General features: G+C 37.5%; 1 protein-coding gene across 1 annotated transcript in view; it reads left to right on the top strand.

Annotated features, from left to right (window-relative positions):
- The window catches only part of MAN1A1 (mannosidase alpha class 1A member 1), a 182,523-nt gene that overhangs the window by 56,957 nt on the left and 107,779 nt on the right, over positions 1-17,787 (top strand). Inside the window, exon 4 of the mRNA XM_064290347.1 lies at positions 11,521-11,601. Within this exon, the coding sequence (XP_064146417.1) occupies positions 11,521-11,601 (81 nt within the window). The remainder of the gene's footprint in view (positions 1-11,520; positions 11,602-17,787) is intronic.

Raw genomic sequence — 17,787 nt, 5'->3', positions numbered from 1 at the left:
GTTTGAACTGCTGACCTTTTGGTTAGCTGCTGTAGCACTTAACCACTACGCCACCAGGGTTTCCGACGTAGCTGGTAAGAGCTGTGAATTGAACAAGGTCTGCCTAACTACCACGTGTCTGTCAGTTTGTTGTACTGTGGTGGCTTGCATGTTGCTGTAATTCTGGCAGTTGTGCCACTGATATCACCAATGATGGACAGGTTTCAGAGGAGCTTCCAGACTAAGACAGACTAGGAAGAAGGACCTGGTGATCTACTTCTAAAAAAATTGGCCAGTGAAAACCTTATGGATAGCAGTGGAACATTTTCTAGTGTAGTGCTGGAAGATGAGCCCCTCAGGTTGGAAGGCACTCAAAATATAACTGGGGAAGAGCTGTGTCCTCAAAGTAGAGTCAACCTTAATGATGCAGGTGGAGTAAAGCTTTCCAGAGCTTCATTTGCTGATGTGGCACAACTCAAAAGAAACAGGAGGCCAGTCCCTGAAGAAGGACATCATACTTGGTAAAGTAGAGGGTCAGCAAAAAAGAAGACGACCCTCAGCAAGATGGATTGACACAGTGGCTGCAACAATGGGCTCAAACATAGCAATGATTGCAAAGATGGCACAGATCCAGGCAGTGTTTCATTCTGTTGTACATAGAGTTGCTGTGAGTTGGAAATGACTCGACAGCACCTAACAACAACAGCTGCCTAACTCAATGACCCTGCTTTCTCTTGGAGGGGAAATGAAAGAGTTGAGAGAGATACAGGCAGCCAGAGAATTTGAGTCCTTTGAGGTTAGGAATGTAATCTTAATATCATGGTACTCATTAGAGTGCATGATTCAGGTATTCAATACATGTTTGTTAAACAAATGAGGAGATAAGCACTATCTTGTCCTGCTCCCCAACAGACCATGCTAGACTCAGCTGGAAGACAAACTGACAGGGTGCAAGGGCAGCTGCGTTATATTATACTTTTATTTAATTAGAAATGATCTGGAGTTCAAGTGCAGTTGTTCTACCTGTTTTTACCTTATTTACTTCCAATATGGATTTGTGGTGACTATTGATACAGAAAGACCTTTACAATAAGGACAAATGATCATGAGTTTCATAAAGGCACCCAGGCTATTTGGGTGTTTGCAAAATTCATTTTTGAGCTTCCTGTTCTTTACTGATAACTTTTAAAGAGATGTTAATTACCTGATTCCTTACATAAGAAATATTAAAAATATCTTTAGTGGTGAATTTTGTAGAATATGTAGAAGTTTTCTTCAGATGATTTCTTCTGCAAACCCTCAGAAAAAGCCAAAGTTATATTAAAATCATCCTTAAAAAATGTTTTGTCTCCATTGAGGTAAAACGATGTCTCAATATGAGGGACAGTTTTGAGAATGATGAAGCATAAATGATTAGTTTGTTCCAGAGACTAACTAGCAGTGCACTGTGACTGTGATCTTTGGCAAGCACCTGGAGTGTGCCTTTGATTGTGATGAGCAGCATATGTTTTAGAAGATAGAGGTACTGTTGGCAAAGATGACTTTTTTTTTTTAATTTAAAGACTCAGACTTCTTGCTTATCCAGTTGGAATGCCATCCTACTTCTCAAAAAAATAAACTGCTAGGTTCCCTGATGGAAGGATGTAAACTGACCTCAAGAAGTAACTTTGGGTCTTCTCAAATGCCTGAACAAGTACTTGGCTTAAGTCTAGAATTCTATGCCATAGAAGTGATTCTTACTTCTATAAAATGTCTGCAGATAACTAAGTTAATTATCCTGTTGAATTGAGTTGTTCGGTATTTTCATCTGAATGCTAAGGAGGGCCTTGCCAAGGGTTGATGATTTGGGTTTTGACTGTAAGAGGATACTGAGTTGTTCTCTCTGACAGAAATTAATTATAGATTGGCCTGCTACCCGAGGGCCTTCTGGTTCTGTGTGGTAAAACCAGCTCATTAACATAGAGGAAGGTGGCTATTTTTCTAGCTTTCTGGCCCAGAGAACTTGCACTTTGTTAATCTTAAGAGATTGGTGTTACTCAGAATTGAAACTAAAAGCTGCTAGAACAGTGTTACACTGAGTTACGCTATTAAGTATTACAATTTAATCTGTTAAGGGGACTTTTATATTTATTCTTAATCCCCAGAATATTAATTCAACACATACTCTGAAATACCATTTATAAATAAAATTGGTGTACACTAAGGCTAAACATAGGCAAGGCTTCATAAAACCAAAAAAAAAAAAAAAAAAAACCCATTGCCATCAAGTTGATACCAACCGTAGGATAGAGTAGAGCTACCCCATAGGGTATCCAAGGCTGTAATCCTTGTGGAAGCAGACTGCTACATCTTTTTCCCGCAGGCATGGCTTATAGGCAGTTAAAGAAAAAAAAAAACCAAGCCCATTTGTTGTAGAGTCGATTCTGACTCATAGCGACCCTTGAGGACAGAGAACTGCCCCATAGGGTTTCTAAGACTGTAAATCCTTACAGGAGCGGACTACCACATCTTCTTCCCGTGGAGCGGTTGGTGGGTTTGAACTGCCGGTTAGCAGCCAAGTGCTTAACCACTGCGATGCCAGGGCTGCTTATAGACAACTACCTCTCTTTAATCAATGGCTTTGAAAAGTCTCATATCGTTCCCAACATGTTTCTCAGTAAGGTGAAGTATAGTTATAGCCTGAGTTAGTAGTGGAGCAGTTGTTATTGTATTAGTTATTAAAAGTAGTTACTGCATTGGTTAGTCGTGGAGCAGTTGTTACTACACATCGTCACTGCGTTAGTTTGTAGTGGGGCAGTTGTTATTAAGCCTTGCTTGCTTCTCATGTGGTTAAGCGTTCAGCTGCTAACCAGAAGATCTGCAGTTCTTATCCACCAGCTGCTCCTTGGAAACCCTATTGGGCAGTTCTACTCTGTCCTTTAGGGTCGCTATGAGTCGGAATTGACTTGACAGTTACAGGGTTTTTTTTTTTTTTTTTTCCATGTTTGATAGTAGCTTGAGAAACCCTGGCTTAGAATTCATTGATAGTTGATAGGGAGTCTGGAAGAATAGCTAGCAAAGTAATAATAATAATCTCTGGTTTTAAGGCTCATAGCATTGCCCTTTTTGAAAAGAAACTATTATGCTTTGAATTCAGCCTGAAGGACCTGAAGTACATATAAGTAGTTTTACAACAATTAGGATCAGACACTCAAAATAGGATTAAAATATTTCCGAAAAGAAAAAACTTTCTTTTCCAGGAGTTCTTTTTCAAATGCAAAATCATATCTATCATGCTAGATGGAATCATAAGATAACAGTTAAGGAGAATTCCGGTACAAATTTGATTCTAAATAATTATCAAAGAGCCTGAAGGCCCAGAGAAACAACTTACCTAGTCCTCAGGAGAAGCTTGTGCCTCAAAAGTTCCTTAGTCAAAAGTAAACTGGTTGAATTGTTATGAAACCTAAATTTGTTACTTACATAGTCAAGCCCATAATTTCACCCACTGAGATCTATTAAAATAGATCATTTTATAGATCATTTTGATGAGTAAGTGGCTTATGAAAATATAACAGTAAATTTCTGAGTCATTTAAAATGTCATCTTTTTTGGTGGGAGGAGGCTGGTCTTCAGGTGGTCATTATGGAACAGGGATGAAGTAACCACCTTCCCCGCTTGCCCAGTTAGGGTTAGGTTCTTCACACCCATGAGCTCACGAAGGCTTTCCTAGTAGAGAGATGGAGCACAATGTTAAGGATGAGGGAGGGGGCCATGTATACTAACTTACAGAGTTGACTCTTTTTCATCCATTTTAGCAATCTTTATCACTGTATTATAATTTTACATGTAAGTACAGTAAATCATAGGACATAAATATTAAGGAAAGCGTTAAGCTTAAAGTGAAAATTATCAGTCTGTGACATCCACGACAATAGCAGAGATTAGTACTGAAGCCTGATTTGTCCGTGATTTGTAATCCTTACCCTTTGGTTTCTGGCGCAAATTCATTTATTGAATTTAGAGGTGAGTTTTGTTAAGTATGTTCTTTGATGCAATGATTTTTGCTAGAGGAGAATCAAAATAAAAGAACAATATCTCCAATCCAGATTCTTTTATGGATATGCCTTTATCCAAAAATGTCTAAGTTTCACTTGCTCGTAGTGGTGATAATAACTAATAGGTGCATGCAATCTAAACAAAAGACTGGATTTATTTCTCAAACTGGCACTCATATACGACTGTGTACCAGAAGCCACAGAATACATCGAGCATATTCCTGGCATGCAATCTTATTGAATGATCTAAGGGGAAAGCTAATTTTATGTTAAAACAAATAGGCAAAATAGATCGTAAAATTGACATGAATTGCTAGAACAAATCACACAAAGTTTTAGTGTTAGTCACTTCAGGATCCTCCCTCTACATTGTCCTCTTCCTGCCATAACCTCTCTTCTGCCGTTAGAGTAAGTCAGTGAAAACATTTTAGAACATTGTAAAAGTTTTTGCAACAGTATTAATAGAAGGAATAAATTCATTTAAGTGTAATAAGATTATTTTAATAGAAACCTGAATCAGAAGTTTATAAAAACCTAAAATCGTCAGATTGTGGAAGTTAACTTTTGAAAATCCAGATGTCTTATAAAGTATATCAAAGCACAAAAAGAAGTTTGATCAGGAATTAAATCCCCAAAGAGAATTTTCAGCCATTGAAAAACAGGGTCAGAGAAAATGTATCTGTTTATATTCTGGAATTTAATATAGTATGATTCTAGAGTTTCTGGTTTTCTGGTAGTCCCTGTGGAAGGCAGGCCTTAATATATTTAAGCTGAGCAACAGCACAGTGATAACAACAGTGGCTGTTTACTGAGTGCCTTAACTGTGTCAGATATTATGAAGAATGCGTATATTTATGGACTCACAGTGCCTTATAAGGAATGCATTATCTCTTTTTACAAATAAGAAAACCAAGATTCACCTGAGATGTCATGCTCAGGTGGCTCCTGAACCAGCCTTCAATCTCTGGTCTTTCTGACTCTGGGTCAGTGTATTTATAGTCTGTTTCCCTCAGTATAAGCAACCAATTTGTTATGGCAGGAGAATTTTTATCTTCTTAGCCTTCATCACTTAAGGAAGGAAGGGACTGGACAAAAGATTTAGGTCAGCTGTGTACAGTGACTTAACATCTCTAAATTTCAGTCCTCTGGCCTAAAGCATAATCTATCCCTGAATACTGAAAAAGCTCTCAAATTAAGGTTTCTCAATAATTTAGATTTCTTTTTTTTTTTTTTTAAAGGGAGAAATAATCAGATGCTAGGAACTGAGATGTAGTTCTGGTTTTGAAAAAGAGGAAGATGGTGACATTGAAAACTGATGGTGACCTTGTGACACCCCTGAGCAAGATTTTAAAGAGAAGGACATAACAATTACTGGGAACCTGCATGGATTCTCTAATAAGCCTGATTTACTTCCTGGAGAGGCTCACTAGACTATTATATCCATGGAATTCAAAAGACATAGCAACTGACCTTGAGCGTGGCACCTTGCAAAGTCGTCTCTCTCCGTATTTCACAGAGGGAACAAGATGAATAGAATTTACGTTTTGGAATACATAGCCGGATCAATATCTGGTTGAACAACTGTACAAACAGGCGATTGATGCCTAGCTAAAGATATATTTTGTGTGATATTTGACATGACCCAATCCTCTGCCTTGAAATAATTTTTATCACATGTCTATATCAAGGTCCTGATAACCAAATATTTTCAAAGAAGGAATGAGACGATGCATATCTAATGTACCCATAGCCAGAATAAGAATATAAAATCATCTTAACAGACTTCAATAGGCAGAAATGTGGAGGACTTCTCTCAGGTTTAAGAATCAAAAACACAAGTACAAATTGAGTGACATCATTTGAGGGTTTAAATTTATTAGATATTATTAATCTTAGACGTGAGAAATATAGTGTGTGAACCCAAACAAATTAATCTATTTCCCTCCCTTTTCCTAAGCAGTGATATGTTGTTGTTGTTAGGTTCCATCGAGTTGGTTCCAACTCACAGCAACCATATGTACAACAAAAGGAAACATTGCCCAGGACTGCACCATCTTCACAGTCATTGCTGTGCTTGAGCCCATCGTTGCAGCCACTGTGTCAACTCATCTCCGTGAAAGTCTTCCTCTTTTTCACTGACCCTCTAGTGTACCTTCTCCAGGGACTTGTCCCTCCTGATAACATGTCCAAAGTACGTGAGGCTAAGTTTAAACATCCTGGCTTCTAAAGAACGTTCTGGCTGTACTTCTTCCAGGACTAATTTGTTTGTTATTCTGGCAGTCCATGGTATATTCAGTATTCTTTGCCAGCACCGTAATTCAAATACATCAGTTCTTCAGTCTTTCTTATTCATTGCCCAGCTTTCCCATGCACAGGAAGCAATTGAAAATAACCATGGCTTGCGCCAGGCACACCTTAGTCCTCAAGGTGACTTTGATTTTTAACACTTCAGTGATGTCTTTTGCCGCAGATTTGCCCAATGCAATACATCATTTGATTTTTTAACTGCTGCTTCTGTGGGCTTTGATTGCAGATTCAAGTGAAATGAAATCCTTGAGAGCTTCAATCTTTTCTCCATTTATTATGATGTTGCTTATTGGTCCAGCTGTGAGAATTTTTGTTTCCTTTATGCTAAGGTGTAATCCATACTGAAGGCAGTAATTTAGTGGAATATAAAAGCTCTTACTAATATTTATATATTACTCATTCATAGTAATATACCTCAAAGATAAATTGTACCTGTGTAGAGTGCTTTCCCCCCACATGCCTGTCAGTTTGTCATACTGTGGGGGCCTATGTATTGCAGTGATGCTGGAAGTTACCCACTGGTATTTAAATACCAGCAGGGTTTCCCATGGCAGAGAGGTTTCAACTGAGCTTCCAGACTAAGACAGACTAGGAAGAAGGACCCAGTGGTCTATTTATGAAAATCATTAGCGAGTGAAAACGTTATGAATAGCAGCAGAACATTGTCTGATATAGTGCCGAAAGACGAACCCCCAGGTTGGAAAGCACTCAAGAGACAACTGTGGAAGAGCTGCCTCTTCAAGAACAGTTGACCTTAATGGCGTAGATGGAGTCAAGCTTTCTGGACCTTCATTTCCTGATGCAGCATGACTCAAAATGAGAAGAAACAGCTGCAAACATCCATTAATACTTGTAGCGTGGAATGTCCGAAGTATGAATCTAGAAAAACTGGAAGTTGTCAGAAATGAAAAGGAACACAAAAACATCAATATCCTAGGCATTAGCGGGCTTAAATGGACTGGTATCGGGCATTCTGAATCAGACAATCATATGGTCTTCTATGCCAGGAATGACAACTTGAAGAGGAATGGCATTGCATTCATCATCAAAAAGAACATTTCAAGATCTATCCTGAAGTACAACGCTGTCAGTGCTAGGGTAATATCTATACACCTACAAGGAAGACCAGTTAATAAAACTATTATTCAAATTTACACGCCAACCACTAAGGCCAAAGATAAAGAAGTTAAACATTTTTACCAATTTCTGCAGCCTGAAATTGATGGAACATGCAATCAGGATGCATTTGTAATTACTGATGATTGGAATTTGAAAGTTGGAAACAAAGAAGAAGGATTGGTGGTCGGAAAATATGGCCTTGGTGATAGAAACTGATGCCAGAGATCGCGTGATAGAATTTTGCAAGACCAACAGTTTATTCATTGGAAACACCTTTTTCAACAACATAAAGTGACTATACACACAGACCTTGCTAGAATCAAATCGACTACATCTATGGAAAGAGACGGTGGAAAAGCTTAATGTCATCAATCAGAACAAGGCCAGGGGCTGACTGCAGAAGAGACCATCAGTTGCTCATGTACAAGTTCAAGTTGAAACTGAAGAAAATTAGGACAAGTCCACAAGAGCCAAAGTACGGCCTTGAGTATATCCTACCTGAATTTAGAGACCATTTCAAGAATAGATTTGACTGAAGACCAGTTGAGTTGTGAAATGACATCAAGGACGTCATACATAAAGGAAGTAAGAGGTCATTAAAAATACGAGAAAGAAAGAAAAGACCAAAATATGTGTCAGAAGAGACTCTGTAACCTGTTTTTCAATGTTGAGTAGCAAAAGCAAAAGGAAGAAACAATGAAGTAAAAAAACTGAACAGAAGATTTCAAAGGGAAGGTTGAGAAGACAAAGTAAAGTATTATAATGGCATGTGCAAAAAGCTGGAGATAGAAAACCAAAAGGGAAGAAAATGGTTGGCATTTCTCAAGGTGAAAGAACTGAGGAAAAAATCCAAGCCTAGAGTTGCAATACTGAAGGATTCTACAGGGAAGATATCAAACAATGCAGGAAGCATCAAAAGAAGATGGAAGGAATATACAGAGTCATTATACCTAAAAGAATTGGTTGACGTTCAACCGTTTCAGGAGGTTGATTAGGAATCAGTGGTATTGAAAGAAGAAGTCCAAGATGCACCGAAAGCATTGGCAAAAAACAAGGCTCCAGGAATTGACAGAATATCAATTGAGATGTTTCAACAAATGGATGCAATACTGGAAGTGCTCACGTGTCTGTGCGAAGAAATTTGGAAGACAGGTACCTGGAAGAGATTCATATTTATGCCTATTCCCAAGAAAGGTGATCCAGCTGAATGTGGAGATTATAGAACACTATCAGTATCACACACAGGTAGAATTTTGCTGAAGATCATTTAAAAGCAGCTGCAGCAGCATGTTGACAGGGAACTGCCAGAAATTCAAGTCAGATTCAGAAGAGGACATGGAATGAGGGATATCATTGCTAATGTCAGATGGATCCTGGCTGAAAGCAGAAAGTACCAGAAAGATGTTTACTTGTGTTTTATTGTCTATGTTAAGGCATTCAACTGTGTGGATCATAACAAATCATGGATAACATTGTGGAGAATGGGAATTTCAGAACTTAACTGTGCTCATGAGTAACCCTTACATAGATCAAGAGGCAGTTGTTGGAACAGAACAAGGGGATACTGCGTGGTTTAAAGTCCTAAAAGGTGTGCGTCAGGGTTGTATCCTTTCACCGTATCTATTCAATCTGTATCCTGAGCAAGTAATCCGAGAAGCTGGCTCTATGAAGAACTGGGCATCAAGATCGGAGGAAGATGCGTTAACAACCTGCGTTATACAGATGACACAACCTTGCTTGCTGGAAGTGAAGAGAACTTGAAGCGCTTACTGATGAAGATCAAAGACCACAGCCTTCAGTATGGATTACACCTCAACATAAATAAAATAAAAATCCTCACAACCTGGTCAATAAGCAACATCATGATAAATGGAGAAAAGATTGAAATTGTCAAGGATTTCATTTTACTTGAATCTACAATCAACAGCTATGGAAGCAGCAGTCAAGAAATCAAAAGACGCATTGCATTGGGCAGATCTGCTGCAAAAGACCTCTTTAAAGTGTTGAAAAGCAAAGTTGTCGTGTTGAAGACTGAGGTGCGCCTGCCCCAAGCCGTGGTGTTTTCAGTTGCCTCATATTCATGCAAAAGCTGGACAATGAATAAGGAAGACCGAAGAACTGACGCCTTTGAATTGTGGTGTTGGCGAAGAATATTGAATATACCATGGACTGCCAAAAGAACAAACAAATCTGTCTTGGAAGAAGTACAACCAGAATGCTCCTTAGAGGCAAGGATGGTGAGACAACGTCTCACATCCTTTGGACATGTTATCAGGAAGGATCAGTCCCTGGAGAAGGACATCATGCTTGGTAAAGTAGAGGGTAAGTGAAAAAGAGGAGGACCCTCAATGAGATGGATTGACACAGCGGCTGCAACAATGGACTCAAGTATAAAAATCATTGTGAGAATTTTTCAAGACTGGGCAGTGTTTCCTTCTGTTGTACATAGGGTCACTATGAGTTGGAACCTACTCAGCGGCACCTAACAACGACAGGGTATTTTTAATCAAATTATGATATGTGCATATTATAAATTATGAAACACAATTAAACAAATTCACCAAAAAGTCTTATTTTGTGATACTTTTGCTTAACCGTAACCCAGTAATTCTCTCTTCTAACTAGTTTTCATAATCTTTCTTTTTTAGGAAATTATTTGAAATTTTTTAGTTAGACAAACACTTAGCTTTGATTCTTAGATTCTTGTAACTTTTCAGAGAGAGCATGTGGGAATAAAATGACTATGTATCTCCCTTTTTTTCTGGAGGTGCTTCCTCCCACTAAAATGTAGACTCCATGAGATTGAGGATCTTTTCAGTCTTTGTTGATGTGGCCTCAGCACTTAGCACAGTGCTTGGCACCTAGTAGCTGCTCCATAAATATTTGTTAAAAGAAATAATATCTGACAGTTTTGACTAAGCTCATCTGCTGGATATTTAGTGCATGTATTATAGTTTGCTCTTAGCCCCCATGATTATCTGTGAATGGTTTGACTTCAGGCAAAAGTGAGCAATTACTGACTGGGCCTAAAGAACATGAAAAAAAGCTTACTGAAGCTGGAAGTGTACATTCCATGTATCAAAACTTAGCTGTGCTAGAGTATCTCATAAGAGAATGCAGGACAGATTCATTTAGTAGCCAAATAATGTAAAATAATAAAAATATTGGCAGCAATTACTGTTTGTATTTCACTTTGACTGTTAGTAAAGAGACTTAATGCCTTACCGCATGAGACATTTTGAGACAGGATAGTGAGTGGGGAAGAGCCCTAGACCAGGAATCAGAGTATCAAAGTTCAAATCTACTGCCACTTGTCTGACATTGAACAAGTCACACTAGCCACTGTAACTCTCAGTTTCTTTGTCTGTAACATGAACATAATAATAGTAATTACTTCATAAGGTTGGTGTGAGGATTAAGAGACATAATTCATGTAAAGACATATGCACAGGATAGGTACATTGCAAATAATAATAAAATCAAGCTATTACTGATAAAAATAAGAGCTGTTTCAGCAAGGTACAACACACGTTATTATTATCATCTCCTTTATGCAAAGAGGAAATCTTTTTCCCAAGGAGTCGTGACCATCCCAGGCCACAGGTAGGAAGTGGGGAACCAGCACTAGAACCCAAGTCCCTGACTTCAAATCCTATTTGTGTTCTATCTCTGCATCTTTGCAGTGATGTGAGAAGAATGCTAGAGTAATGTTGAACTCCTGGCCAAAGCACAAAGCATCCAAATGAACAAAATAGATAGCACAAAATAGAAAACTAGAATGCCCTAGCCCTATCATATGTGCACAAATAGCGAGTGCTGAGAATTCTATCTACTGTTGAACAGAAGGAGGAAAGAACTTTATTTTAAATATTTTTTATAATTTTGACTTTAAATATCATGTTTATCTGTATGTCTATTTTGACATTAAAAAATGGAAATTTTTCCCTTATATATAAATGGGTGTGGGCAAGCATATAAGATTTGAACAAAATGTAAATATTTAGTGAATTTTACCACAATGATAGTGTTCTGAATTGTGTACTGTCATTTTATGAACCTCCTTCATTTTTTCCCATAGAATGCTGCAATTTCTGTTTTTGAAGTAAATATACGCTTTGTTGGTGGACTGCTCTCAGCCTACTATCTGTCTGGAGAAGAGGTAAGATGTGAAGTGGTTTATAAATGTGAATTAAGTGTCTTAAAACTATGTTTTCTATAAAGTATGTGTTTTGTGGTATGTGTTTAGGGGGAGTCCATTAAATGTTTATATTTTTGATGGGTCTGGCGCTTACACTGAATTTCTTATAATATGTACTAATCAAATGTGCACGCTAGGGCAGTTTACCAGAGCATGTTGTCAGGGAATGTAAAGGTAATGCCTTTAGAAATGTTTGACTCCATCATATATGGTATGCTTACAACTACAAATGATATATCCTGTGGACAAATTGGTTCATGTAGTGGCAGGCTTGTGGGTGAAGTTTTTTCTTTAAAAGTTATTTTAATGTTAGTAAGATGTTTGCTGAATAAAAAACTTTCTAAGATGAAGAAAGCATGATAAGAAAGATACAAAATTACAGTATTTAAGAAATTGAGGAGGGCTGAGTGAGATACTCGGCTTCCCAGAAATCAGTCCTCTGAGTATCCCTGTGTAAAGTGCTTTGGAGCTCTTCCTGGGACAAGGCTTCATCAATTATCTGCTGCTTGGAACAAAGCAGAAATTTTTAGTTTAACTGCCCTTTATTGATAGCTTAAGAAAGACTTTTATATCATGCTCATAAAGACCACTGATGCTATTTTCTTGAAAGGTTTCAGACAACTTGTGAATAGCATAAATGTCCACCAAGGGTTGTTGGAATGGACCTCACCTTTAATGTTGACAGTGTTAAAAGCTGACGTCAAGGAGACAGTTGTATATTTCAATTGCATGTCACTAAGATTTGGGTTAGTCTCAGCGTTCTGGCTGGGGGAAGAGGGGATCTTACCCAGCGAGTATTTCATATACATCTATGATTCTTCAAAGAGATTTAAACAGAGCAATAAATGCTTGATGAGAAAAGCTGCTTGGCTTTGTTCCTGCCTCTCAGCTAGTTTCCTGGCCATAACAAACCAGTCCTCACGGCCTCTCCCTCTTTAGATTTTTTTCTACCATAGATCTTTTCAGAGTATGTAGGTGGCTTCTACATTCCCTTAGATCTATCCTGTTTAAACGTTAGATTCTGTTCTTCATTATGAACTCGTGTCACCTTCACAGTCAGGGTAATGAGACCCTCAGGTACAGTATGCCTCTTCTTCCCTTTTTCCAATCCCAAGTAACTGCATTTGTTCACTTTGGTTTAGGGTATTCCTAGATTTAAGCCAAGGAATCCACATTTTTTAAAAAGTCATACTTAAAACTAACTAATTTTATTTAATTAAGTCTCTGCTTTTAGAATACTTGTTTGTTTGAGTATACAATGTCTGGGTGTTCTTGTTGCCTTTGACATGGCATACTTAGAATGACCTTGGTTTTTAACTTCCTCCATAATTTATGTGGAGACAAGACAGTTTGGGGAAAATAAGGACTACATCCCAAATAGGAAAATTGACTGTATTCTTATAAAGAAACAAATGTGTATTTTGTCTAAATGTGCATCGTATTTAATGAGAAAGCCTTTTTACCCATAGCAATATTTTATGTTTATATACATATATACGTGTATATGTGTGATTTATATACATATAAGTGTGTATATGTTATTATATATAAATCTATTTATAAACTTGTGTAAATATAATACCCACATTATCGTTTGCCTATAGATAAAATGGTTTGTCTAAGAACCTGTATTTTTTTATTAGTTAACTTTAGTAAATAAAAGAATACAAAGAACATCTCCATTGCAAATAACAGCATTTCCTTTAGTATATTTAGCATATCCTTATCACTGTGCAAATACTGTTTTTATTATACCTAGATTTTGTATTTTTTTTCTAATTTTTATGATAAAAAGTTACTTAAGATATTCCCTTATGTAGTCTTCTATGCTTCTAAAGAATAAAATTTAAGTATAGTTTGTAAGGATTCATCTCAGCATATTTTTCTTAACAATTCTCTAAATGTTAGTCAATTAGATTGTTTCCAGTGCTCCATTTGTTGAGTAATGTAGCTATGATCAGTCAGGAAATATTTTTTCTCTCAAGTGTAATCATCAGGTGAAAAAGTATTAGTATATTGTTTTAACATCATCTGTTGCCTCTTGCTCCCAGTGTCCTTGTTACTGACAGTTGCCTTTCATTTGGCCAGTGCAGTCAGAGGAATTGGCTATCAGGAAAGTGATCAGGAAAAAATATTTTACTCCAGGTCTGTGCTTGAGCTATTTGTCTATTTGTCTACATATCAAAATGAAAAAAATTGAACATTCACTTAACAGAAAAAAAAACACCAACATGACCAAGTTACAGATAAGCTGGTTTGAGATTGTTGATAAAGTTCTATACCACACACCTTTATGTAGATCAAGGAATTTACTAAGGGAGTCTAAAGAAATTCATCTTCCTAAATTATCCTATGAACCACCATGATTTAACATTCTGATTTCATCACTGAGGTTCAGGAGTATTTTTGAGAATATCTTATAAATCACCACTAGAAGTTTATAGGTCCACATTGATAAAAATAGAAGCTCAAAATTCTGAAATTTGTGTTGCAGAAACAGTAAAGAAAGTACCACCAAGGTGTTGCCTGCTTCAGGAAAGTTACAGTTATAAACACTGAGCAATAATCAAGAATGCCAGTGGAACTCTAATCTACCAAAGAGCAATAGAAACAGGAAATACCAGTAGTAAACAACAACAACAAAAAGACTTTAAAAATATAAGCTTTGATCATAGGCGCATGTTGAAAAATTTAAACCACCTAGATCAGTTAAAAAAAAATTTTGTAATTCCATAAAAAAAAAAAAATCAAGCCTCAAGATTTTAAAAGTATACATGAGACATTCAAGTAACCACAAGAATCACAAACAGATAGGATGGGGGAAGATGAATACTAAGTAGGAATGACCAGTATTTAAAAGGAAAAGACAATGAAAGAGAGAGCAGTGCGCTATTGAAAGCACAAGAACTAAAGTCCTCACTGGAGGCAGTAAATAACAGCATCTAGAATATCTCACCTACTTTGGACATGTTTTGGAGGGATCAGGCCCTGGAGAAGGACATCATGCTTGGTAAAGTAGAAGGTCAGCAAAAAAGAGGAGGACCCTCAAGGAGATGGAATGGCACAGTGGCTGCAACAATGGGCTCAAGCAACAATTGTGAGGATGGTGCAGGACTGGGCAGTGTTGCGTTCTGTTGTGCAGAGAGTTACTATGAGTCAGAACCGACTCCGCGGCACCTCACAACAACAGAATATCATTACCCAAAATATGTTCAACAGACAACTGGTTTCTTTTGATATGGCAGGTTAAATAGGGTTCACTGATAAAATAAACTTGGAAAAAGCTACATGCTATGTTCTTCCTACATTGGAAAATCACTATACACACGAAAAGAATCTAATTTTATCTATCCCCGTGTTTTCCAAACTTACTTAACTGTAACTCCCCTCTTCTTTTTTCATGTAATATCTGCTAACATTGAGGTACAATTATTGTTTCCCAAAGCAAACTTGGGAAAATGCTACTATATGATAAGGGTAACCGAAACAAAAATGATATTGAAAATTGACAAGTGTGAAACAGAAATGAGTAAAATTAACCTAAGACATTGCAAAAGAAGATGGCTCATACAGAAAAGAGCAGGTATACATTTTAAAAAAAAAAAGTTGCTGTCAATTCGATTCTGAGTCATGGCAACTCCATGTATGTCGGAGTAGAACGGCGCTCCATAGAATTTTAATGGCTGTGAACTTCCGGAAGCTGATAGCCAGGCTTGTCTTGTGAGGTGCCTTGGAGTGGGCTTGAACCTCCAATCTTTTGATTAGTAGCCAAGTGCGTAACCATTTGCGCTACTCGGGGACATCTATGTGTACATATATAAAATTATTTGTTTTACAACAGAAAACAATGGCTATGTTGAGCAGAAAGTAAAATTGATAGGATACAGTGGTGCCACGGAATCTGAGGGAAGGCCAAAGAAGAACTCAGAACAGTTTCAAGTTACTACAGAGGATGCCCGTGGTTCACCTGTCACCCAGGGGCATCCTGCAGTTATTAAACCTTGGACTCTTTCTTCTACCCTAGTCTTAGTCTGCTCAAGACACATAGCCCCAGAAGAAAGAGGTCAACTAACAGTGTTTCAGTCACATGCAGCCCCTTGGGGAATGAAAGAGAGGATTTGATAAAAGTCGCCAGCAGGATTTGCACTCAGTGTCCCCGGAAGTGAGTATAAGGAAACCTAGTAATTCCTAAACAGGAAATTGAGGCCCTGTTAGAAGGGTGGGGGGAGTAGGTGTTTGGCAGCCAAAAAAAAAAGACTTAAGTCCACTACAGTGAATAGAGTGTTAGAGGAAATACACAAAGCTGAATAGAAACTGATAATTTAATGAAATTCCAAAAAAAAAAAAAACTTTTCCTGTTTTGAAAACCAACTTTATTCTATAAATTAAAAGAGAATATGTAGAACAGCCAGAGTATTTAATCCTCAAAGGAAACATTCTGATGAGTATGCTTTAAGTTTGTGAACTAGAGGAAAAAAAAAAAAAAGCCAACTACAGGAAGCTTTCATGAAAAAATGATAAGAAGTACTTCTGATCCAAGACTGGGGAAATAATGTAAAACATTTAAAAACCATGGAGTCTTAGATTAGATCACTTTACTAGGCCATGATATCCTTTCATTTTGAAGGCAGCAAACTCCGCAAAAGAAATTCACTGTCCCAGACACAGTTACAAAAGATTGCTGAGGGAGATTTATGGAAAAAAGAGAAGTGGCTAACATCACCAACCAACACAATGGTGGAATAATAATGGAAATAGAATATGAAACCTATCTGACTTAAAAAGGAGAAGGGAGGGCAGGGATCAAGTTTAAGAATATCAAGGGGGGAAAACATGTGAGGAAGGGGGTGAGATTGAGGAGCTTGGAACAGTGAGATAAGATTGAGAATGTGAGTTTAGTAATACAGAGGCCAGTTTCTTCCTCAATAGGATTCAGACATTTGGGGTGTTTTTGGAGTTAGAAATATATTTTTTTATGAGTTTTTTTTTTTTTTTTTTTAGTGATGGGTAATTACAAATGTGTTTAGGAAATTCCTTAGCAAATTAGGATGTATTGATGTGTAGATTCCCTTTCATATTCACAGTGCCTACTCTAGTCCCCAACCCATTGCTGTTGAGTGAATTCCAACTCACAAGGACCCTATAGGACAGGGTAGAACTGCCCCATAGGGTTTTCAAGGAGCAGCTGGTGGATTCGAACTGCCAACCTTTTAGTTAGCAGCCACTGCAGCACCAGGGTTCCGTATAGGGTCACTATGAGTTGGAATTGACTCGACAAAGGTTTTTTTTGAGCCCTGGTGGCATAGGGGTTAAGATCATGGCTGCTAACCAAAAAGTCGGCAGTTTGAATCCATCAGCTCTTCCTTGGAAACACTGTGGGGTAGTTCTGCTCTGTACTGTAGGGTTGCTATGAGTCAGAATGAACTCGATGGCAGTGATTTTTTTTTTTTACCCTAGTCCCTAGAAAGATACAGTCATCTCCTAGACTGTCCATTTGTTGCCTCCCTCCTTTTGCAAAGAAATTGAAGTGACTTACAGAAAATGTACATAATGCAAATGGAGCTATGGAAAACAGAATACAGTCAGGGAATATTTAAATTACAGGTAAGATTAGTACCCGGCAGTGCATTCTCCCAACTTGTACAGTATCTAGGCTTTGGACAGAAATTCGGCTTCAGGATTCTTGGCGGCCAGAACAAAGAAAGGAGTGGATTAATAGTTATTTGGTTTTTCTATTTTTATGAACACCAAAATATTGATAACATAAAATAACCTACATATAATATTACATGTATAAAAAACCAAAAAAATATACATACTAAATTCTCCATAAAACATAGAGCTATCAGATATAAATGAGAAAAATCTAAATACAGTTGGATTCATCAGAAATACATTAACATCCTCCCAAATGCTGCCTAAATGAGCAAAATGGGGCTTATATTTATCATGCCTTTTCAAATGTATGGAAGATCTTTTAACTATGATCTCTAATAAAGTGGATTTAAATTCTGAAATCAGATATATTAGCAAAGAGCGTAATAAATTGCAAAATGAGTGACAGAAACTGGGAAGACATAATCATGGTACCCTAGAGTCAAATACACAATGAAGATGAGCCCTGGTGGCACAGTGGTTAAGAGCTTG

Source organism: Loxodonta africana, chromosome 1 (genome assembly GCF_030014295.1).
Source record: "Loxodonta africana isolate mLoxAfr1 chromosome 1, mLoxAfr1.hap2, whole genome shotgun sequence".
Lineage (NCBI taxonomy): Eukaryota > Metazoa > Chordata > Mammalia > Proboscidea > Elephantidae > Loxodonta > Loxodonta africana.
Note: the sequence above shows the minus strand (reverse complement) of the source record. Positions and strands in the feature narration are given on the sequence as shown.